At 38.5% G+C, this 25,027-nt stretch overlaps 2 protein-coding genes across 2 annotated transcripts; one reads left to right on the top strand and one right to left on the bottom strand.

The window, feature by feature from the left end:
- Positions 1 to 6: 6 nt before the first annotated feature.
- LOC141439528 (uncharacterized) lies at positions 7 to 10,414 on the bottom strand. Its single transcript, XM_074103816.1, has 4 exons — positions 10,229 to 10,414; positions 6,404 to 6,627; positions 3,121 to 3,234; positions 7 to 1,084 (listed from the first exon to the last, which is right to left on the bottom strand). Exons 1-4 carry the CDS (start codon positions 10,376 to 10,378, stop codon positions 928 to 930), a joined length of 645 nt encoding a protein of 214 aa, XP_073959917.1. The 5' UTR covers positions 10,379 to 10,414; the 3' UTR covers positions 7 to 927.
- A 1,841-nt stretch (positions 10,415 to 12,255) lies between these two features.
- LOC141439573 (uncharacterized) lies at positions 12,256 to 18,442 on the top strand. Its single transcript, XM_074103862.1, has 5 exons — positions 12,256 to 12,336; positions 13,340 to 13,481; positions 15,246 to 15,466; positions 16,162 to 16,269; positions 17,346 to 18,442. Exons 1-5 carry the CDS (start codon positions 12,332 to 12,334, stop codon positions 17,521 to 17,523), a joined length of 654 nt encoding a protein of 217 aa, XP_073959963.1. The 5' UTR covers positions 12,256 to 12,331; the 3' UTR covers positions 17,524 to 18,442.
- Positions 18,443 to 25,027: the final 6,585 nt, after the last annotated feature.

Raw genomic sequence — 25,027 nt, 5'->3', positions numbered from 1 at the left:
TTTCAGCTGTCCTTGTCTGTTAGCAATTTTACAAGGGACTTGAAATTGGGTATAGTTGCAAGAACTGAAGGTGCTACTGTGAAACGAACAAAGGCAAAAAATAAAAGCGGTTCTTCCTCCATCTCTGGTGAAGTAACTAGTGCGAAAAAAACGCAATAGTTCCTCAGAAGGAACAGACATAAGAACTATCGCGAAAAATCCTTTTTACTAAACACATTTTCCACGCAGTGTCAAAGAAATTAAATCGCTTAAACCAGGGTGGAACCCTTGTGCTACCGATGTCATATCGTCATTCCATACATCTGCCGAAAAAATCGTAGCGAAATTGATTATGACAATGGGGTTTATGGGTATGGGGTTGTATGTGAAGTTGTGGTCCGAAGCAAGTGTCATCATAATTCAGAGATGATCGTTTACGAGGGATTTTAGGAAGCCGGGGCAATTCAAACAATTTAATGACCGCTCTAAACGCTGTATTATCCTTACCGACATATAAAATTAAAAATCCTAAATCACTTATACTTACTGCTAATAATTCAGAGGCGCTATTAACATTTTTATAAATTTTAAGCTTTTAGTGACTGTCAACTGGTTCTAGTAACTGGCCATATCTAAATCACGCAGAATAGATGGCCGTTAGACTCAAAAAGTTCTCAAATACGAGTAGATACCGCAAATTGCTTAACAGCGTCGCACGTCCACCAACGAGATGGACACTAATTGATGACTATTTAGACTTCTGCTGATGACTTCAGAGAGCATAAGTGACGGCAACTGATGCCGCCATTTGCCGTGATGCTATACTCTAAGCGCGCAATGTGCAGTGTCTTCACTATTACAAACAACCTCACAATCGTTTATAAGAATTGTCAGGCGCGGCAAGATCCCGTAGATAGATGAAGGACACTATTTAAGTATCAAATATCATTAACATCCGTCATGCACTTTTGTAAACATGTCGACCAACGATATGGAAGTGCAGTGGAACTTTTTGGAACAGTCTCGATGCTTCTGGCCGTGTAGGTAGGCTTGCACATATGGACTCGAGTCCGGACTTGGAGAGTCTTCGAGATCGTTCAATGGGCTGAAAGTAAAAAAAAAAATATTACATTAGTTTTATGTTAACAGTTCTGAGAAATTATTAATAGTATTGTGGTTATTTTAGGGGTTGAGTTGCCGGAAGGGCTAAAGATGCTAGACCTTTAGGTCCCTCCGTCATTTTACTAAATTATATATTTTTTGAGGTGCTTTATTAGGATATGGGGCGTGCAGTCGGGAAAAATTCGTTATGGACCTCTAGAAAGGGAAAGCCCAGACAGTGCCAGATTTCATCTGAAAAACCCGGCTGCACGTCTCTAACTCCCTGGTGCTTGCTATTTCTTAGGGACACACAGTCTTGCTTCATTTGCAATGGAAGTGCATTATAAGTTTTAGTTTTTAGCCTGGTCATTCTACAGTTTTTTTGGAAATAATTCGATATAAGGATATTTTTTGTATACGACTTTTACGTGTAATTTTAAGAACCTGTATTTTAGAATCCACCAAAATTTGGTACCGGAAGATGGTAAAAAAATTGTACCCTAAAATAGGTGATTTTTTTTGAGCAAAAATGTTATCAGTAAATTTTCTGTCAAATTATGTTTGAATAATTCAGTTTTTAGACCCGCAAGCTGAATCCACCAATATATCTAACAGGAAATTAAAAAAAAACACTAAAGTGATTATTTTATAATACGTCTAATTTCTATTAGGAAAAAAATAAAATAAGATATTTTTAGGTCACAATATTATCAAGAAATTGGACTTTTAATAATTATCATTTAAAATCCAACAATAGATATGATTGGAAATTCCGTATTTTGTTAAACCGATATAACATGAGCAGCAAAAATAAGTACAAAGTTTCAAGGCACGTTAAAAAGACATACCTAAACCTTAACTTACCTTTTATGCCACTATAGTAATTAATTTTTAATTTTTACTTTAGAAAATATGAAGCCTTTTTTAAGTAACTTTAAAAAAAAGTGGATTTTACACGTCTTACAAAGAACATAAATAAAACGAGTAAATTATGAAGTAAATATAGGCTTATAGCAATTTCGCCTGATTTGTACAGAATTATTAAAGATTATTTTTTATACAATTTTACCGTCGCGGTGATAAATTTTAGTGGATTATTGAAGAATATATTTGCAAATTACTTGACCTAATTTTTAATGCAAAAAATTGCTTATTTGAATTAATATTGATTTTACTTAGAGCGAAGGTGTTAGGTGACTGGGGTATTTAGAAGACTTATTTCATAATAATGGTTAGACTTCATTAAAATTTGTTCTACATTATAATAGCCACGCTTGCGTATAACATTTTGTAATACGAGTATTAGTAAAACTCTGGGGTCGTGGGGACCAGGCGCGCGCGATATCGCCAAGGAGATATCCACGCGCCTAATAGATGCTGCGGGTGACCAGCGGGCTGGCAGCTATTTTGGGCAAAGGATCAGCCTCGCGATCCAACGTGGCAATGCTGCCAGCCTTCTGGGCACAATGAGCAGCGACAGTGGAATGGGGGGGGGGGTTATTTGTAATTAAGTAAGTTTAATGAGAGCCTGCTCAGGGTTGTGGCCTAGGTGGCTACAGTAAATCCCACCTATCCTCACTGTTACACACACACACACACACAGTTGCATACACACCTACTGTTTTTAGTTTAAGCAACCTGTCACTTTACCTATTTAAGTTTTTTCTCTTCTTTTTTTGAAATTACCCAGTGTGTTTAAGTTTTAAGCTAAATCATGTAAAGAGTTACCCGAGTGTACCCGAATCCCGGTTGCCACGTGACAGGCTTTGCCTAGTGTGGGACCAACGCAATGCAATTTTGTAATGCGATACCTTTTCAATGAACTATTTTTTTTATTTTTTTTTATTTTTTTAATTTTAATTTTTAAATATAGTTTTTTTTTTAATAAAGAAAATTACCTAGTAAAAAAAGGCCACAAATTATACAGCTCTGGGTAAGTGGAGCTGTATGATAGATGTCATCAGTGCTTTAAGGAACCTAATCCTTCCATAGATCTCCCGTATCTTTAAAATATTTAATCAGAAAAGTAATGATACCAACTTGAACACGAACGTAGCTAGCTCATGCAGGATGTTATCTTCATCAGCTCCTAAGGGCTCGGCACCGAGTTGGCACAGAGTATGCAGCACGCACGATGTACCATTATGGCCATAACTGAAATATTAAAGGATTCATGGCTTAATCATGGGTGTCAATATCAGCATCATCAACGTCATCATCATCAGCCGGAAGACGTCCATTAATGAATAAAGGTCTCCCCTTTAGAACGCCACAATGAACGACAGCTCGCACTTGCAGCCACCGGTTGCCTCTCGCGATATCGTCAGTGTTTGACATAGGCCTCCCTCATAGACCTCCAGTTGCTTCGGTTGGAAGCAGCCTGCATTCACCGTGAATCCATGGCTTTAACCAGGTCTCCGTCCATCTTGTTGGTGTACGTCCTACGCTGCGCTTGCCAATTCGCGGTCTCCATTCGAGAATTTTTCAACCCCAATGGCCATCTGATCTCCGTGGTATGTGGTCTGTCCGTTGCCACTTTAACAAGCTAATTCGCAGGGCCATCCCTCGCAGACAGGACAGGGCAGGGCAGGGTGACCCTAATTTTTTACAAGCTTTTATTTATAGTCAAAATACCACCAAAAAAAAAAAGAAATTTTTTAACAAAAAGTAAAACCAACTCCAAAAAAATAAAAAAATAACAAAAATGGAACCGACTACAAAATATTTTAATAGGTAGGTACCTACTAGCTCGAAGTCGGTGCCTCAGCACGAGCCAGCAGGAATGGAACAATGTATAGTCGTCTACCTCACCTACATACTATGGGTTTCAATCGATCCTGCTGGGTCGTGCTGAGTCACCGACTTCGAGCTAGTAGGTACCTACCTATTAAAATATTTTCAAGGGTTTTGTAGTCGGTTCCATTTTTTTTTATTTCCTCCTTTTTTGAAGTCGGTTAAAAATAATTTCTTTGCTCACCCGCAAACACACACCACACCTGTCTAACATCTGGTAGCATGGTGTACGGTTGTGTTGCTCTGAAGATGAGCTCTGGTTGAGTTCGAAACACGTCAGTCTAGTGTGGTGGTGGTGATAGAGGGGTTTGTGTGTGTTCTTACCGTGTGGAGGTGGAGGAACTGCATGAGCACGCATATTTTGCATAAACTTAGCTATCATAAGGTCGCGGGTGAGCAAAGAAATTCTTTTAGTAATTGATATGGACCTCCGCAAAGTAACGCCTGATTAAATAAATTATGTTTAAACCAGCTTGAACCTACCAAAAGTACGACGTTACTCAGGTGGCAAACATTATAAATTACTATGCGGCATACGGAAAATGTGAATTGACATATCCAATTTATGCGCAAATTGCTTTCAAAGTAAACAGTTGTCAGAGTTCGATAAATCATGTTTGTGTATTCATTCAATTTGACAGCATTTTTTGTTTATTATGTATTTTTATTTAAATCAAAGATAAGGGTGGTAACTGAAAACCAGAAAGTAGTTTGCTCAGAATCGAAAGTAGAATCGATTGCACAATGTCTTAAATTATGTTCTGTTTGTGTTTTTAAATCCCTTTTTAATTGTGCCCAGTCTAAAAGTTACGACTGCAACAGGTGCCAATTAAATATTTTTGCTAGATTGCATACTATTTCGATAATTGAATAGTGGCCGTTGCTGACAATGTGTGATTTTCTTTAAAAAAAAAGCGTCTAATCACAACTGACAAATAAAAATTATCAGTGTACAGTTAGATGAAGTAGAATTACTGACTTAGCAAAACACACGAATATTTTTTAAAACAATGAAGTTATTGAAAAATAAATGTTGGTACAACCGGTACAACCAATCTGAAAGAGCATAACTGATTTTGATGTACCTACTCTGTCAGACGGATTGCACCGGATTTGAATACAGCATTAAAACTAACAAGGAAATTAATGTAATAAGGAGACTTTGTCCCAACCAGTCGCTAGCAACCAGTCATCATCATCATCATCATCATCATCTCAGCCGTAGGGCATGTTTAGACATAGGTCTCCCCCACAGACCTCCAGTCGCCTCGGTTGGCAGCGGCCTGCATCCACCGTGAACCCGCGACTAACTAATGTGTGTTGCCAGTGATGACATATGGATCCGAGACGTGGTGCTTCACTATAAGCCTTATAGATAGGCTCAAGAGTTGCTCTGCGAGCTATGGAGAGAGCTATGCTTGGGGTTTCTCTACGGGATTGAATCAAAAATGAGGAGATACATAGAAGAACAAGGGTCACCGACATAGCCAAGCGAATTAGCTCGTTGAAGTGGCAATGGGCAGGCAGTACGGAGAGCAGATGGCCGTTGGGGCTGAAATGTTCTCGAGAGACCGCGGACGTCCACTAACGAGATGGACGGATGACCTGGTTGTGTCTCAGAGAAATGAACTTCATTTGACTTATTGAATGTTCCCTTAAGTAAACAGAAATAAAAAATATTAGGGTGTATAAGTTTTTCACATAAGTATTCTGAAATACTATCTCCGCAGAGGAAACCGCTTGGTCTGACCAATATGTGTCTAACTTCACTTATTTATTATTACCACGCGGGTCATAAACTATCACGAATGTGTAATACTCGAATTTTATAGCTTTGGAGGGAAATTTGAATGTGACATTGTTGATTTAATGTCTGTAAAGTTTTAAATCATATTCATTTGGTTGGTCGATAGATGGATGACTGTGCTTGGAGAGTCTCTGTAAAATCGAATCAGACATGACGAGATCCTCAGGAAAACGAAAATATACCAAGCATAAGTAGTTGGTACAGTCAAACAAACTGATTTAAGCTGTAGCAGGGTGGAAATTTTTAATACTGATCATTCACTTTGATTTCCTTGACAAAAGTATGGGATGTTAACTTGACATAAGTACAAAGCTTCCACGTGGTATAGGAATATGATTCAGTTTGTTCGACGGTACGTTGCTCGAAGAACTGATATCCGTTGGAGCCAATGTGTTATTGAGTGGCAATGCGTCGGAAGATGCAGCGTGGTTATCCTCCCTGGACTGATGAACTGATGAAGGGTGGTGAACTCCGCGAAATAAACTTATGATTTGACTAGCTGTTGCCCACGGCTCCGTCCGCGCAGAATTCGTTTGCCACTGTCCCGCGGGAACTACGCTATTTTCCGAGATCAAAATTATTCTATGTGCTTCCCCGGAACTCAAAATAACTGTGTATCGAATTTCATTCAAATCGGTTCAGTGGTTTAGACGTGAAGAGGTAAGAAACAAACAGACTTACAACAATTCGCATTTATTAATGGGACAGTGGGATTGCTTTTACCTGTTCAGCATTTCCTCCACATATTTGTAAAAATGGTACAACTTCGCGTCGCTCTCGTAGTCTTCCTCCCTCTTCTTCCTCGAGAATCCGGTGTATCCAGAATTGGCTTCCAGAATGTCGAAGGGTATCTGTGTTCGGTTCCAGGGCAGTTGGAAGTTGGCCTGGAACGCCCAACCTACGTTTATGGTCTTGATAGGCGTCGGAGTAGTCACGCCTATGTTCAGCTGAAAAAGGAAGTGGGTTTTATGGCCAAGTGCGAGTTGAAGTCGAGCACTGAAGGCTGAAAATTTGTAGGTACATAGGTATGAATATAAAGTGTTAGCAGAGCACCATACACCTAACACCTAAGCACACCTAACACCGTTTGATTAGGAACACCTAAGCCACGCAGTTGCAAGCAGTGTGACCCCATCGTTCATTGTAGCGTCCCATAGGAATGGGAGTCTTTGACCATGGGACTTCAAATCCAGGGTTCGATACTTTGGTTCTGTTACTTTTTTAAAGTACGACCACTGTTCATTTATTTTTTTCTCATACAAATTAAATTATCTATTTATGCGATACAATACTAAATTGACGGCACTTTAACAAAATGTTTATCTTAGAGATGTCAAATACTGTCAAACATTATTTCAAGGCCCCCGTACCAAGAGATAGCGATAACACCACCATATCCAATACACTGGTTTAACAATTAAACTTTGAGGATCAATAAATAATCTTAATTCCCTCTTTCCCAGCTGTACCATTAATAGTACTACTGGGAATTTTCGTCCCACTAGTACCATTGATGGTATTACTTATAACGCTACTAACGCTTTAACCAAACAAGTTTATGCGTTAGGCAGGTCACTACACTACTACTACTCGGACGTATTTATTTAGTAAAGAAAAAGAAGTCATATTTATTTCACTTGAAAACAAGGCCTTAATAATTTTAAAGAATATATTTATTTCGATAAGAGTTTGTAAAACGAGTAAAACCAGTTTGTTCGTGCGTTACGCCTTTTATTTCCTAACTAACTGCTACACACAAACTATCAATATATACATATATTTCGAAGTATACATTACAGAGTTTTAAATTTATTTTGGCGGACTTAAAAATTCCCAGTAGTTCCATTAATGGTACTAATCAATGGTACAGCTGCACTATGGGTCGAAAGCCCGATCTAGCTGGACAAAAACCATCACTGCAATTCTGTATTAGTACTAGCAAAAACGACAACAGATACTCCCGAGGTCACGATTCCGTTGATAATTTTGTGTAAGTACCCTCCAATAATTAATTATTAATCTCGAAGTGTCAATAAGAGCGTTGTCGTGCGTAATAAAATCATTTACTTTCCGTAATTTCTTGCGTGTCATTCACGGTGTTAATTAAAATAGATTAATTATAAGTCTTCACTTCCACTTTTGCTGAGTAAAATGCCGAGGAAAGTGATGAATATCAAATTTTTAGTGCATATTTTTAGTTTCTTAGACCAGAAACTACATGTACCATCTTGTACCATGGCTGTAATTTTTTTATGTGGTACAGTATTGGATTAACTTCATTTGAAACTGCGGAACCACGCGATTATTATTATTTATTATAGTTAAGCTGAAGCTGTTATTTTTTTCAGAAACCGAAATAATTATATCTAGGAAGAATTTTTACCATAATTGGGTTCAATACCCAAAAAATGAAAGAAATAGTCGCTTATTTAAATATATTTCAATGAAATTTCATAACAGTGAAGTAACAAAAGCTTCTATACGAAATATTAAATTGGCTATTCCCGAAGCTATCATTTTGTATTTTTTATGACTGCTATTCTTATTTTTTTAGGTCCCATTTGCAATAATGTTCTATTAAAAATGTAAATACCAATTTTAGTTCAATTTTGCCGTAGTAATTCTTCCTATACAAAGGTGTATTTGCACAAAAAAGACAATTATTTTTAATTTTGGTCTATTAAGACAAACTATACATAAACACACCCGTTAGAACTGATTAAGAGTGTAAAATAATTTTGTCCAGCTAGATCGGGCTTTCGACCCATAGTGAGCTGGGAAATAGGGTCTAAATTTTTTTTAAATGTTACAAAACAAAAGTAGCTTAGATTTGTAAGTAGAATCGAACCTTGAATTAAAAGCCCCATGAACAGAGACACCTGTAACCTGTATGGGGTAGATTTTTGTTCAGCAGTGGACGTCTTCCGGCTGATGATGATGATGATGACATTTTGTTTAAAGTTATGAAGCTGCTTTAAAACAACCGTGCGATCTCCGGTTTTCTGCCATGTTTGTTGTTAGGTACGACCGTTGTATTTGAGGTTGTTGGCGTCAAAATGTTAACTAAACTGCAACACTCGTGATGTGCTAATAAGGTTATTATGATGCATGGTGTGACTGTAAAGCTGGGACTTGGCTGCTAGCGGGAATCGGAGCGGCAAGCGTTTTCTATTCATTGCGTGTGTTACAGGTGTCCACTGTGCAGCAGCGTCTCGGCCGTGCAATGAACAGAGAACACCCTCGCCGCTCCGCTCTCCGCCCGCTGCCAGTTCAAGGCTTATGGGTGCGCGCCACGGAACATCAAGTGGAAGTATTAATAATAGCAAAACGTTGGCTTAAACTGATGATCCGTGATTGCGACTGTTTTTATGAAACAATTTTAATAAAAACCTTGTTCTTCTAACAATATGAATATGGCGTATCCATACTAGTATAACGATTGAGGTCACTGTCCGCCAGCTGCAACCAAATCCACACTCACTGCTATAAACTTTAGTTTAAAGAGTTCACTCGACAAAGAGTTGATTCTGAAGACGTCACCAGGATTAAGAAAGAAATACAGAAAGAAAGAAAGAAAGAAAGGTTTATTTTGGCTCCAAAAGTACCACCTAAAACTGTAGGTACATATATTGACTCTTTGTTAAACATCACATAGTAAACAACATAGAGAACAATCCATACTAATATTATAGATGCGAAAGTTTGATTGTGTGTTTGTCCGTCTTTCACGTCAAAACTTCTTTCAATCTACGTGATTTTTGGCATAGAGATAGTTTATGGGTCAAAAAGTGACATAAGCTATGCAAAAGCTAGTATGGAATAAAGGAAAGCCTATGTTATTATTCCAGACATCCAGCTAACCAAACCAAATAATTACAAAAAAATTAAGTAATTTTAGTGTGTTGCAGTGAACAAACACACGCACATAGGGCCAGAAAGGTCCTCGAGTGATGTTTCCTGCGCAAGTCCGACTCGCAATTGGCCGGTATTTTCAAAAACGCAATGTATCGGTAACAATAACAAAGCTAACTACAACCCTAACACTAACATTTGCTGCCTCTCTGAAACGTCTAATAAATGTTAGCATTACATTGCTGTTCAAGAAAATTAAAAAAATTAATAACTCTCCATTAGTAAAAGTAATTGTTATAGTTTTTCGATAAAACCGTTCTTAATAGCTATCGTTAATTAAAATTAGTTTTCTCATGGATGTCACACGTTGTATATACAATCACGCCTTCCCAACCAAGGGGTAGCAGAGATTATTGGTTTCCACCTGCTACGATCCTGACGTAAATCTTTCGCTTCCTTAACAATCATTACTCATTAGTCTTTTCATACGAGTACATGCTCACCGTCTTCGGGTACTCTTGATCTTGATATTTAACATCCCCAATTTGATCATGGAATGTCCTTCATGGTCTCCCCCTTCCAACATTTCCCTTCACTACCTTATTTATATCTCTTTCCTTATTCTTCCTTTATCCATTTTCTCCGCATTTCCAAACCAACTTAGCATTATTGTACAAAATAATAAAAAAAAAATACCTGATACAAAGTACTGTTTGGCCACAAAAGTTGTCGTCGTTGTCTATGTAAGCTTTCGTGGACTGTCGCTGTCTCGCTCAGACATATCACAATTGACACGTAACATAGCACACTGATAATCGAATGATTATTGGATGAAATCATGATCATGTATGAGATAGAGATGCGTTTGCACGCGGACGTGTCTTGTGGCGTTGGCCGTGTATTGAATTTGAATTTGAATTGGTATGACGTACGTGACGAAACTGAAGGCGATAGCGATAGGAATATTAAGTAAAGAAATATCGATGATCGGTATCTCAGTCAGTCAATCAGCTAGCTTCTTCTTTTAAATATTTTGTATAAAAAACATTTTATTTACAAGTTAGCATTATTCCTGAGCAAATAAGAAATTCTCTACCACAAAACACGTAGCTCTATGAATTGCTTGTAAATCACCTATCAACTTGTCTACCTTGTTGGAGCAATACATGACTGATTACTGATATAAGTTTATGAAAGTACATTACAACAAAATTACACACGGTTTTAAATAAGAAACAATACAATGCATCCAATTTCAATTGTTCCTAATCCAGAAGGACTAATGTTTTAACTTTTTCAAACACTCAAAGTTCACTTAATCACTTAATCGACAAACCCCTAAAAAGAAGTTTTAACAAAGAACAATCTAACTAAAAACAACCTTCATACACGATTCTTTCGTTAATATAATAGCGATCAACTCGTCAAATTTATTTCTACCAACGAACAACAGATGAGTGCAAAAGTCCAAGCGTATGTCAAAGCAATCAAGTGTCATAGCAATTGGCAACTGATGGCAACCACGACACGGATAAAGGAAAGCTTGTCTCGTGACAGCCGTTTGTTGGATAAACAAATTAGTGGACGCCAGAATCATGTGACTCGAGATTTAGTACGAATTAGTAAGGACACGTTCACAGTTGCGTGGCTTTAGTATTTATAAATGGCGATAAATAGCGAGCTATAAACAGCTTTTGGTTAAAAGTAAAGTGGACAATCTTGATATGCTTCTCCGCGAAGTAGTGTAGTTAAGCTATGAATATAACCGCGTCTGTTTCCCGCTCTCCCTCCGCTAGGAAAATAAAAATATATAACACATACAGTTCAATATGTCAAAAAGGGCTGAACCGATTTTGATAAAACATGTCTAAAAAGGTTCAAGCTGGTTTCAAAATAATTTATTGAATCAGGCGTTAATGAACTAAAAGAATTTCTTTGCTCACCCGCGACCTTATGATAGCTAAGTTTATGCAAAATATGCGTGCTCATGCAGTTCCTCCACCTCCACACTGTAAGAACACACACAAACCCCTCTATCACCACCACCACACTACACTGACGTGTTTCGAACTCAACCAGAGCTCATCTTCAGAGCAACACAACCGTACATCATGCTACCAGATGTTAGACAGGTGTTGTTGTGTGTGTTGGCGGGTGAGCAAAGTAATTCTTTTAATTCATTTGTTTAAATATAACTTAACCAACAAAAAGTCGGAAAACCCCCGACTCTGTCATTTCAAAAACGGCTTAATCGATTTTGATGGAAAATCTTTAAGAACCATCGCTAGAAACCCTGATTTCAAATAAAAAAAATCGCATTCAAATCGGTCCACCCGTTTAAAAGAGCCAGCACATCATAAATGTTTTTCACAAAAATACATAGGTAATGAAAGCTAGATAAAAATTGCTATAGGTCGCGCCATCGGAGTTGAGGTCACGCACACAAGAACGGGATTTTGACCTTCATTCATTCATTTAGTTCCTTCTCCTTTTATGCAATCAGTTCTTTATGCAGCTGTGCGGGTAATCATTCAGTTCAACTCTCATGGCCTATATTGACAATTGACTCCTACATTGTGTTGTAAAGAATAAACGCGAACCTTTAGACCTGTGTATCACAATTAAGTCGGGTACTTTTGACTAATAGATACTGCCACTGTGAACATGCCTTAACAATCGCATGGCGTATAAGCTGCCGGGTCCGTTGACTCAGCCAGTAAGCCTGTCAGTGAACAGTGGGCTTTAGTGGAAAAATGTGAGCATATTAATGAACCGTGAATGGATGCTTTAAATTAAACGATGAGGTTAGTATAGCGTTTAATTTATTTAAAATAAGTTAAAAATAATGAAGGTAAAACATTATTATGTTATCAAAATGAAACACCAAAAAAAAAATTCGTAATATTACAACGAAACAATGTCAGGTTTAGTTTTATTTAAAAAATATTTCGAAAATATTACTACCTACCTCTATTAAGTAATTAAAATTCTCGTGCATGATAAACATTATCTAGTTATTTACTACAATCTTCGACATCTTTTACCATTAAATGTTAGTAGAAACAAGAACACAAATAAAAAATGGGGTTTGAAAGAAAATTTTTGGCTGACAATAATTCGTCCTTTTTTTGTTACATTTTTATCGGCTTTACAATGTAATTGGCGAAATACTCGTAAATCTTATCACGTTCTCAGTTAGAATGTAAGAGTTAAAATCGACTTTCTAGATTTATCTAGATTGTTACATCCAAATGAAGACAATTATGGTTATTTTTTACGGGATACAGACTGTGATTAACTCGAAAATACAAACTGAGACATGGATGCATAGAAAAACTAGAAAAAGAGGCCAGCACTGGGAATCGAACCCAGGTCCTCAGCAATTCGTGCTGCGTGCTATAACCCCTACACCACTGCTGGACAGGAATCTAGACACGAATTTTTCCTATGCATACATATCTCAGGGTGCTTATTTCTACTATGCTACTTAAGCATCATATCTATGTCTCAGTTTGTATTTTCGATATGGTTTCACGGTATACCCGTAAAAGTAACAAATTTGGAGTTGAAATAAAAAATAAAAAAAGACTCCACAAAACCAAATTACAGATGATGATGGGATTGCTGGCGTTGTATTGACCTTCTAAGTATGATACAAGCAGGATATTTTAATTTAAGCGTCGTTCTAAGAATTCAATTCCTTGAATTGAATTATCATTCCATCAATCAATTAATTAATACAAAAAACAGTCAATCAATTTAATCAGAAAATCAAGCTGTCAGTCAATTTATTCAATAAAATTTCAGGAAATTCACCTTGCTGCTGTTCTTGAACGTGGTATCTGGAAGCATGATCAGTTCAGAAGACCAGATTAAGGAGCTTGACCTTAGGGCCAAGAGACAGGTCAACGCCTTGCCCTTGGTCTACCCATACGGTGGCACTTACAAGGTAGGTAATTCCAGTATTCTAGTCTAGTCTACTTTTAAACACAGGCCTCCCCTATTGTTTCTGTTGGAAGCGGCCTGTAACAGCCATTGAACCGGCCATACGTTTATTTCGTCGGTCGATGTCCTACGCTGCGCTTGCCGATCCGCGGTCTCCTTTCGAGAACTTTACGGCCCCAACGGCCTGTTCTCCATGCTACATGGCCTGCCCATTGCCACTTCAACGAGAGAAGTCGCGTAGCTATGTCGGTTACCCTCATTCTTCTACGTATCTTCTAAACCAGTGTCAGTTACTAATTCATTTTAGTACTTAGTACATTATACTACACAAGCCAAGGCTTTTTAATGAACTAAGAACTACTAAGATTGGTTTTTTGGAATCTTTTTGTATTTTTTATTTCAATTCCAAATTTTTTGTTACTTTTACGGTCATCCCGTAAAACCTATATCGAAAATACAAACTGAATGCAGCAGCAGGGAATGCGGAAGACCTGGGTTCGATTCCCAGCGCTGGTCTTATTTTTCTGGTTTTTCTGTGCATCTATATCAGTTTGCATTTTCGATATAAGAACTACTACTTCGCTAACAGATGGTGATAGCTATATATAGCTACGTCTATGCAAAAAATGTGTGTTCATTGTAGCTTCTCCACCTCCAAATTGCCGTGTTAGACATCTGGTAGCATGGTGAACAGTTGTGTTGTTCTGAGGATGAACTGTGGTTGACTTCGAAACGCGTCAGAATAGTGTATCGAAATAACAAACTGAGACATACGGATGCACAGAAAAACCAGAAAAAGAGACCAGCGCTGGGAATCGAACCCAGGTCATCAGCAATCCGTGCTGCGTGCTATAACCCCTACATGACCGGTGGACAGGAGTCTAGACACAAATTTCTCCTATGCACACATATCTCAGGTTGCTTTTTTTTACTACGCTACTTAAGCAGCAGCACTAGCGACATCTATGTTTCGCTCTCATCGAGAGACGTCACTTTCTTTCGGAACTAACCGCTCACCCAGACAAGAGATGTCGCTACTAAGCAATCAAATTATGATTGTTTTTTGGAGTCTTTTTGTATTTTTTATATCAACTCCAAATTTGTTACTTTTCCATCCCGTGACCATATCAAAAATACAAACTGAGACATGGAGAATAGTGTGGTGGTGGTGACAGTTGGGTTTGTGTGATTTGTGTGTTCTAAGAGTATGGAGGTGAAGGACAGGCATGAACCCACATATGTTGCATAGTCGTAGCTTTCATAAGGTCGCGGGTGATTAAGTAATAGTTCATTAATACGAGTATGGAGCTCCGCAAAGTAACCCTTCAATAACATATCCAAGTCTTTTTGTAATATTATTATGACATTATTGATAAAAATACTAAATTTTAAATTTTATACAAGCCACGAACGGTGCGACTAGTTTCGATCATTTCGGAAGATCTTTTTCATAAGTGATAGCGAGAGACGCGGCACCTGGGAGTTAGTTAGCCATGAACACTTTCGATAGGCAAGCTATTAGGCTTAGGCGTGTGTGTAAATAAACAATATTTGATAAAAAAAATGTCTGATCTGGTTATCACATTGGTGAAGGTCGATCTTCACCGGCTCTTAGACCAAGTGGCCAGTGCCACCGTTGTGAACGCACTCACATTTGAAGAAGATCTACCGAACAGATCAAAACTAGTCGCACAGTTCCCGGCTTATAATCGTGAGTTAAAGCGTTTTTAAGTCTGTGCTTAATATTGTGTTATAAATCTGCTTCCAGGTTCTCATCGGCTTCACGTCGCCAATCCAGAACAGGGAGAAACTGAACCTGAACTTTCTATGCAACTTCCAGTACCAGTACGTGCAGTTTCAGAACATATCGCAGTTGTCCCAGTACTACTTCATAAAGCAAGTCTCCAGAGAGCAGAGGGACGCTGAGCTGGCGGCGAGGAGGGATGAGCGGCTGGTGTTTTACAGGGCTGCTGCTGAGCTGATGGATGCGTAAGCTTTACCGTTCATCATCATCATTATTATCATCTTGAGAGTCAAATTGTCATTAAACAAAATATGTTGGCTCAGAAAATAAAACTATGCGTTAAAATGCTTCTAGTGATATTTTTGAGAGGTGGCAAATTATTATCAATCAGCCGTACGAGATCCACTTTTGGACATAAGCCTCAATCTGTTTGCAAAGTTTCCAAAGTGCTAATATTAGTTAGAGGCAAACTCCCCTCTCCCCATAAGCTAAAATTTTGGCTTAAGAATAAAAAAAAAACAATTTTAAAAGAGGAACAAAGTTAACAACACAAAAGTCAATCAAATTTGCCGTATTAGTACGGAATCGGCATAGGCCCGACATGCATTAAGCCGTTTTTTTTTTCAATTTGGCTGTATCAATGCTTTCTGTGATTTTGCTAATGTAGAAATTGAAGGAATGCTCTTAAATTGATCATATTATTTTTAGAGTTTAATTCGTCAAAAGGTAAGTAACTTTTATGGCTGATATTTTTACCCATGACTAAATGGGGAAGGTATATGCGTTTAGGGCGCGATGTTATTTGTTTATTCGCAAATGAATGTTCCCATTTATCTGTTGGGTTTGAAGTTTATCGGCGATGGATTTTAAATAGGTTTTATGGCGTTTATGCGCCAAGGAGAGCTCCAATAATCATTATAATGGATATTTCTTGTTTCAGTAATGGCATGAATGGACGAGAGTGTATGCTGCGCGCGATCTGCGAGGCTGCACAGTTCCCAGTAGAGGAGGAGGGTTTCGTCGGGGAGCTGATGCACGTCATGCTCACGTAATTCTACTATCTTTACTAATAATATCAAACATTATCACCCTTCCAGTATTAGACATAAATACCGCTCCCATAGATCTCCAGTTGCTTCGGGTGGAAGGGCCTCTCATCGTGAACCTGCGCCTTTAACCGTTTTAGGATAGTTTTTACTGATTCTGTAGAGATGCTCCAAGTGAAACATGACTCCGTTTATTACTAACAGGTATAGGTATAGTTCAGGAATAATTGGTAGCTTGTTATGTACTTGGTGAAGCTTATGATCAACAATTAATGTTTCCTGCACTATACATGTTAGTTTGCATTGGCGGACGAGAGACTACTGAGGCTCCACAGACAGTATACGCGTGTTAGCCATATCACAAGCTAAGCAATCCTGTAACGCTGTGTCTCCATTCGAGGACTTTTGCCCCAACAGCCATCTGTTATACGTGCTATATGGCCTGCACATTGCCACTTCCATGAGCTAATTCACTTGGCTATCGCTTGAGTCACCGAATCCTCGTTCTTCTACGTATCTCCTCATTACACGTATCTCCTCATATGAAAGTTTATTTATTGCGTAAAAATATTGAAAACTCTAAACGTCACAGGGGATTGAAGAGCTTAGCTATTCGAAGGGGGAACGCTGCCAGCATCTTCGGGATTTTGTCTAGTTAGACTCCTTTAAATAAACTGTTTTAGTTTTTTTATGTATTTTGAGTTTGGTAAAGTTATTATATAATTCCATCATGTTGCTAAGTGAATTATAAAAGTACATAAATATATCATCATCATCATCATATCAGCCAAAAGACGTCCACTAAGCTGCTGGACATAGGCCTCCGCCAAGGCTCTCTACTCAGACCGGTCTTGTGCTTTCCGCATCCAACGCGAATAAATATACATAACTATACATCAATATGATTTTGTAAAATGAATACGTTTGTTTGTTACGCTTCTGCGCTGAAAGTACCCAAACGATCGTGATAAAGTTTGGTACGGAGATAGTTTTAACCGACAAACGAATTCTTTGTATGTGTACCTCCATGTATTTATTACTCTTTCCCGCTAACAATCCGGTGTTCGCCTAATTTCAGACCAGACTATGGCCAATCACCATTTGAAGACATGGATCCTGACTTGAAGGAAGCCATGGCACCATACAAAGATGCAGCTGTAGCTGGAAGGCAGATGTTCAGCTGCCCCTACGTATACAGCGGTTGCCCTGAGGGTCAGGGCATCTTGGAACTCATCACAAGCCTCAGAAATGAATGACAGTCCTACATATGTTAATGTTGAGTCAAGGAAACTGACTCGCGTGCCAGGGTGGAACCTCTTCATAATCAATTTCACTATAATTTCTTTGGGAAATGTATGGGATATCAACATGACGTAAGTAGCACCAGGGTTCCACCCTGGTACAGTCACCATCACCAATATCTGACACAACAAGCGTGCATAACTATCTGATACAACTCTATTTCTAGGGCTGGAAGGACGTGTCAGATATTTTTGCACGCTTCGCTGTGGCAGATATTAATGCTGGTGAATGTACTCGATACAGTTTCTTGGACTGTACCTTTTGTACAACAACGGATGTTGTCGAAAACGAATTTTTTTGCGTATCTCTTCTCTGTTTGTTTTCGCTTCCTATGTCAACCTGGTGATATTGATTTTCATATATATGGTCTGGTAGAGCTATTATTACGTTATGTCGGCTTACAGTACTTGCCCTATTAGGGTAACGTTTATTCGAGACACAAAAATATCAAAACTAAATTTAAAAAGAAAGGGTAAGTTACAATCTGAAACTATCTTATGTGCCCGAAATGGTCCCGCCTCAGCATAAATGCAGACTCCTCGGATGGAGTCAGCGCTGGTCTTCCGGTGAAACCATACGGCTACGTGTAGTCGAAGAGTGGCAAACGGAACTATATTACTGAGCCTCCTTTGTATATATAATATTAAATATATCCGTCTGGCCTCTGTTTATCACAGGTCTCTATGTCAAAGACTGTTAATAGACAGAAAGCTGAAATGACTGAAATAAAATACCTACCTACTGAAATGCTAATACATGAAATGCCAGAAGTAAATATGTATATCTTAGTTTTGTGAAAAAAATCTGTATGAAGAGCACGAGGAGGATACGTAGGTAAAGTACTAAATGCGAGACGAAATATTTATGAAAGTGAAAAAAATATTACTTTTGTTTATACGTAAGCTTCTTACATATACTTACATTTACTTTAAAAAACTTTTCAAATTATCAATTTTGGATAGTTTATAACCTACTATGATTTTAGTATCCGTAATTCGTATAGTATTTTTAGTAACCGACTCTTCTTTTGGTTGACAGTTAATTATTAATAGTAAAAATGTGAAATCTTTGATTATAATACCATACGGCCTCTTAATGAAATGTGTAGCAACATTCAATAAAACAACAGTTTTAATTATAATGGCAATAAATACCGAAATTGACAGTCTGATCAGATTTCACGATTCATTAGCATTTTGTTCCCCTGATTATAATTTTTAATGATGTCAGAGAATTAAACTGTATTGATTATTTGCTCGGAGGCATATTATGTTTATTTTTTAAATGAATCTTCTCAATTATAACTCTCTTATTATTAGCTGGAAAAATATGCAAATTGAAGTGGCAATGGGCAGGCCACATCGCTCGAAGAACAGATAACCGTTGGGGGAGAAAAGTCCTCGAGTGGCGACCACGAACCGGAAGACAAAGCGTTGGCAGGCCTCCCACCAGGTGGACTGACGACATCGTGAGAGTAGCGGGAAACCGGTGGATGCAAGTGGCGAGTTGTCGTTCATTGTGGCGTTCTAAGGGGGAGGCCTTTGTCCAGCAGTGGACGTCTTCGGGCTGATGATGATGATGATGAATTATAACTCGTTGCGCGTGCATGAAAAAATAGTTTATTAATTTGTGTCGAATATAATTCGAGTAAGAGAACAGGGGAGCCGTGAAGCCGTGGTGGCCTAGTGGTTTGACCTATCGCCTCTCAAGCAGAGGGTCGTGGGTTCGAACCCCACCTCGCACCTCTGAGTTTTTACAAATTCATGTGCGGAATTTCATTTGAAATTTACCACGGGCTTTGCGGTGAAGGAAAACATCGTGAGGAAACCTGCACAAACCTGCGAAGCGATTCAATGGTGCGTGCGAAGTTCCCAATCCGCACTGGGCCCGCGTGGGAACTATGGCCCAAGCCCTCTTGTTCTGAGAGGAGGCCTGTGCCCAGCAGTGGGACGTATATAGGCAGGGATGATGATGATGATTGATTGATGAACAGGGGAGCTACTCCAAAGTTCGTATCGTACCGTCCCCTTCACTCTCGTATTAAATAACTAGCTTTTGCCCGCGGCCCCGCCCGCGTGGTATTCGGTTATCGCGCGCTGTTCCCTCGGGAACTGTGCATTTTTCCGGGATAAAAAGTAGCCTATGCTACTCTCGGGTCCATAAACTATCTCTATGCCAAAAATCAAGTCGATCCGTCGCTCCGTTACGGCGTGAAAGACGGACAAACACACAAACATACAAACGCACTTTCGCATTTATAATATTAGTATGGATTAGAGGGAAGTTCATAAAATGAAGCGCTGAACAAAATTCCGTAATTATTTAAACAGGTTACATAGTTAAGGTACGTCATCTTACCTATTTGGAGGTGTAATGGGAAGGCCAAAAATAATATAAATAATATCAACATAAATTAATAACACAAACCCAGCTATACAAATATCACACAACACCTACGTCTTTAACTCCATGCGAATTTAACTTAAATTGAACCTCGATTTGTATTTTGTTATATACCTACTAGCCGTTACCAGGGACTCCGTCCGCGTACAATTCAGTTTTCACTATCCCGCTGAAACTATAAACAACTAAACTACAAACAAATAAACAAACAGACTTACAAACGTTCGCATTTATCATACTACTAGATTTTACCCGCGGCTTCGCACGCGTAAACTATTCAATCTGGTACAATTGAAATTCCGGGATTTTATAAAATTCCCCTGGGAATTTCCAAAACTTATATCGTGGTCTTCATTGTGGTTGTGTTAAGAACCACTGTTCAAAATTTCAAGACTCCAAACCCAACGGCTGAAATTTCAAGATTTTATCCCTATACCGTGGTGAATATCGTGATAAAAAGTAGCCTATGTGTTGTTCGAAATATCTGACGCGACTGAACAAAGGGATTTTTATATTTTATTGCAGATCTCATTATGTTGTACTTAATAAATAATAAGACGATTATATCAAATAAAATGCTGTTTCATATATACTAGCGTGTCAAGCCAAGTTCAAGCTAACAGAGCTGGCGAGCAGCACCGTGTGTAATTTTAGTAAGCGTCAGAACCCCTGGACCAATGGAGATAATATTTGATGTTTAGAAAATACCAAAATTTACTACCTATTATTTGCAGGTGGTAGGACCTTGTGCAAGGTCCGCCCTGATTGCTACCACCATCTTGCTTGCACTGTTGTGTTTCGGCGTGGAGAGTAAGACAGCCAGTGAAATTACTGGCACTTGAGGTATCCCATCTTAGGCCTCTAGGTTGGCAACGCATCTGCAATAGCCCTGGTGTTGCAGATATTTATGGGCGGTGGTAATCTCTTACCATCAGGAGACCCACTTGCTCGTTTGCCATCCAGTCGAATAAAAAAAAAACCTATTTGCTACTATTTAATACTTAACTTAAAATAATTAGTACTTACCTCGGTAGACAATAAAAAAACGAGTATGAAAGTGACGTCAGGATGTCTGGACCACTTTTTTTTACACAGTTCGAGGCAACACAACTAATTTATCTCTTAGTAAGTATTTACTACCTTTTTAGTACCCCAACATGTAATTTATTCATTTTTTTAGCATACCAAAAAAGTGTTACACACGAAAAAAAAATTTTTGCCACGAAATTTAATTTGCCTAATTTTGTGAGAGTCACAATGGCGGGTGTATCTATACAAATATAAAAACAATTCATCATCATCATCATGTTAGCCGAAAGACGTCCACTGCTGGACATAGGCCTCCCCCAAGGCTCTCCACTCAGACCGGTCTTGTGCTTTCCGCATCCACCGCGATCCCCGCGATCTTAACCAAGTCGTCGCTCCATCTTGTTGGAGGCCTACCGACAGCTCGTCTCCCGGTCCGCGGACGCCATTCAAGAAGCTTTTGACCCCATCGGCCATCAGTCCTGCGAGCAATGTGCCTCGCCCATTGCCACTTCAGTTTCGCAATTCTTCGAGCTATGTCGGTAACCTTAGTTCTACTGCGGATATCATCATTTCTGATTCTATCCCGCAGAGAAACCCCGAGCATAGCCCTCTCCATAGCCCTTTGAGTTTCAAAAACAATTATACAAAAAAAAATGTACTCAAAATGTACTATTTAGTAAAAATTGCACCCCTCTGTACATGAAGTTACTCGTATTACCCGATCGTAGCAATCAGATTTATGGTTTCTAAGTTATACGTATGTATTGTTTTTCTGCTTAATTTGTAGTTAGAAATAAGTTTAAGGTACGCTTACACCTATACATTTTAAGTAAAACAAATAAACCTACACGTGTAGGTATTACTCGGAAACCATAAATCTGTTTGCTCACATTTTAACGGCATATAATAAAGTGCAAATTTAGTAATTTTTTTGGAGAATACTGGATCCGGTAGCTAAAGTTTTTGTGCCGAAGCTCAGAAAGACCGAAGTCAAAGAAAAAAAAGAAAATGTAGAAACTACACGTGTTGGTATGAAAAAGGGGTTCAGTAGCTCAGTGGCAGTGGAAAGCGGAGAAAAGGAAAGGAAAGTATGAGGAAAGGAGCCTCAAGGCAACGATCAAGAAGAAGGTTGGCTCGCTCCCTGGTGACATCCAATGGCCTGGATCCCTGGAAGCAGCAGCCAACTCCTTGCAGTACGAGCGTTGCCGGGGTCTTAAGGGTCACACCAAAGGTCCAAGATAACGAAGGTCCACACCAAAGCACAACGGACAGTGATAGTCCAGAGGGTCTACATTCATTCCAAGGCACGGTCATGAATGGACAGCTTAGAAAGATGAGTATTAGGCATACATAGTTTCACTCCAAGGCACGGTAGCGAAAGTACGAGATGCGCACGCGACGGCGGTTGCTTGACGTGTGTTGCATACAGCGGCGCTAGAGGGCTCGCCAATGCACATAAGACGGCACTCAGTGAGGAGCCATACCATATCAAGACAGTTGCCTTATAAGGAAAATAAGAGTAGAGAACAACACGCATTTTATCAATAACTAGCTTTTGCTCGCAGCTTCGCTCGCGTTAAATTTGGAGTAACATACATTTACTTTCTGCGATCCTTTTTTCGTGTTTTGATTAATTTTCGGAGGATTACATGGAAATACAAATACGGACAGATTTTCTTTTAGACAGATGGTGCAAATTTTGTAATACAAAAATCAACCTACATACGTAATTAATTATGATTCTTACCAGATTTGAAACCCTGCTTCGCTGATTCAGGGTTGAAATTTTAGAAAACGTTAAAGTACTACGCGTTTCTTTTGCCCGCGACTTCATACACCATATAGGATTATATCCCGAGAAATTGTAAAGTAGTGCACCCTAGTGCACCTCTGCATTACTTTAGGTCCTTCTATGCCAAATTTCACACCGTAGCATGCTGAACGGTTGTGTTGCTCTGAAAATGAGCTCTGGTTGAGTTCGAAACGCGTCAGTGTAAAGTGGTGGTGGTGATAGATGGATTTGTGTGATTTGTGTGTTCTTACAGTGTGGAGGTGGAGGAACTTCATGAACACACATTGCATGGGCACACAAGTAGCTATCATAAAGGTCGCGGGTGGGCAAAGTAATTGTGTCAGCTCGTTGAACGTACATGTAAAATTTCGTATCTATGCTATCAGCCCTTGAGGAGTTGTCAATCGCAAACGCATTGTCATTGAAATTTAACAATCATATAAAATCTTTTGCGTGTGCCATTAACTTTTGAGGAGTTCCCTTCTATGGAGACGATCCTCGCCAGGATGAGCAGGATGTCACTGCTAAATAATTGTTACCAGATTTACATCAGTTTGCCAAATCTCCAGTCCCCAGTTTTATTGGATTAGCTTATGCGTTTTCTGATTCAGTTGGTATATAAAATTCTCTTTATTCGTTTTATCCCGTGGGGTATTCGGAAAATCTTTGAAACTGTTTTTACCTATTAGTATTACCTACTTGCATGCCAAATTTGAAGTTTGTAATAATTAGTTACGCAAATAGGGCCATTTTGAAGTGAAAATATAAATCCCATTTTATTTCCTATCCCGTGGGAATTTTGATAAATCCTGAAAATTGTTTTTAGCTGTTAGTATTACCTACTTTTTCGCCAAATTTGAAGTCCGTAATAATTATAGTTACGGAAATAGGGTCATTAATTAAAAGTGAAAATACTAATCCCATTTATTCACTATCCCGTGGGAATTTCGTAAAAACCTGAAAAGTATTTTTAGCTGTTAGTACCTATTACCTACTTGCATGCCAAATTTGAAGTTTCTAATAATTATAGTTACGGAAATAGGGCCATTTCAAAGTGAAAATATAAATCCCATTTATTCCCTATCCCGTGGGAATTTCAAAAAATCCTTTCTTAGCGGATGCCTACGTTATAACATCTACCTGCATGCCAAATTTGCTGTGCGTTGATAGATCACTATGTCAGTCAGTCACCTTTGAGTTTTATATATTTAGATAGAAACGTACTGTAAGAAACAAGCTTAAGGTACAGTCAACTACAAAGAGATGTATCCCTGTTAATCTTTCAAAATGTTGTAACTTTTTGCATGTCATAATTAATTACCCATGGTAAGTGACATTTCTAGTAGCAACAAAACCTTAAGGTAGACATCCGAGTAGAGCGGCTCCGGCGTCACTAACGCAGCGACAGTGACGCTGCGTTCGAACGGTACATCATACGTTTTCGTACTGCATAATACCTACTATCTCTGTACTTCATGTACAGAGGGGTACAATTATTTTTAAAGTAGGTACTAAATAGTACATTTTGAGTACATTTTTTTAGTATAAATGTTTTTTTAATATTTGTATAGATACACTCGCCATTGTGACACTTACAAAATTAGGCAAATTAAATTTCGTACCAAAAATTTTTTTTTCGTGTGTAACACTTTTCTGGTATGCTAAAAAAAATTGAATAAATTATATGTTGGGGTACTAAAAAGGTAGTAAATACTTACTAAGGGATTAAATTAGTTGTGTTGCCTCGAACTGTGTAAAAAAAAGTGGTCCAGACATCCTGACGTCAGAATGTCTGGACCACTTTCATACTCGTTTTTTTATTGTCTATCGAGGTACTAATTATTTTAAGTTAGGTATTAAATAGTAGCAAATAGGTAGTAAATTTTGGTATTTTCGAAACATCAAATATCTCCATTGGTCCAGGGGTCCTGACGCTTACTAATTTTACCAGAATCATTTGGAGCCACTTTTGACCCCCTCATAACTCAAAAACTATTTCACATAAACATTATGTCAAATTTGGCACATTTATTGAGACTTGTGAGATACATATGTGCTCCAAATTTTATAAACACACCTCAAACTGTTATTTAGATATTAAAAACCAAAATTCGAAATTTTTATCACTGACTTACCTAAAGATCAAAATTCTAACCCAGTTCCAGATGACCTAGAAAGTTAAAAAAAATTGGCATCCAGATAGGTAGGTAGTTGGGTGAATACAAAGGAATACA

This window comes from Choristoneura fumiferana, chromosome 21, assembly GCF_025370935.1.
Source record: "Choristoneura fumiferana chromosome 21, NRCan_CFum_1, whole genome shotgun sequence".
Taxonomy (NCBI): domain Eukaryota; kingdom Metazoa; phylum Arthropoda; class Insecta; order Lepidoptera; family Tortricidae; genus Choristoneura; species Choristoneura fumiferana.
The sequence above is the reverse complement of the archived record's forward strand: the minus strand, read 5'-3'. Positions and strand labels throughout refer to the sequence as shown.

What these genes read in the sequence shown, in the direction of transcription:
- LOC141439528 (XM_074103816.1), bottom strand. Translation starts at nt 10,378, where the DNA reads ATGATCATGATTTCATCCAATAATCATTCGATTATCAGTGTGCTATGT. An exon ending in CAAACAGTACTTTGTATCAG is followed by an intron (nt 6,628 to 10,228) that starts GTATTTTTTTTT and finishes TTCCTTTTTCAG; the next exon opens with CTGAACATAGGCGTGACTAC. An exon ending in CTAGCTACGTTCGTGTTCAA is followed by an intron (nt 1,085 to 3,120) that starts GTTGGTATCATT and finishes TTTTACTTTCAG; the next exon opens with CCCATTGAACGATCTCGAAG.
- LOC141439573 (XM_074103862.1), top strand. An exon ending in GCTGCTGAGCTGATGGATGC is followed by an intron (nt 15,467 to 16,161) that starts GTAAGCTTTACC and finishes TTCTTGTTTCAG; the next exon opens with TAATGGCATGAATGGACGAG. An exon ending in CTGATGCACGTCATGCTCAC is followed by an intron (nt 16,270 to 17,345) that starts GTAATTCTACTA and finishes GCCTAATTTCAG; the next exon opens with ACCAGACTATGGCCAATCAC.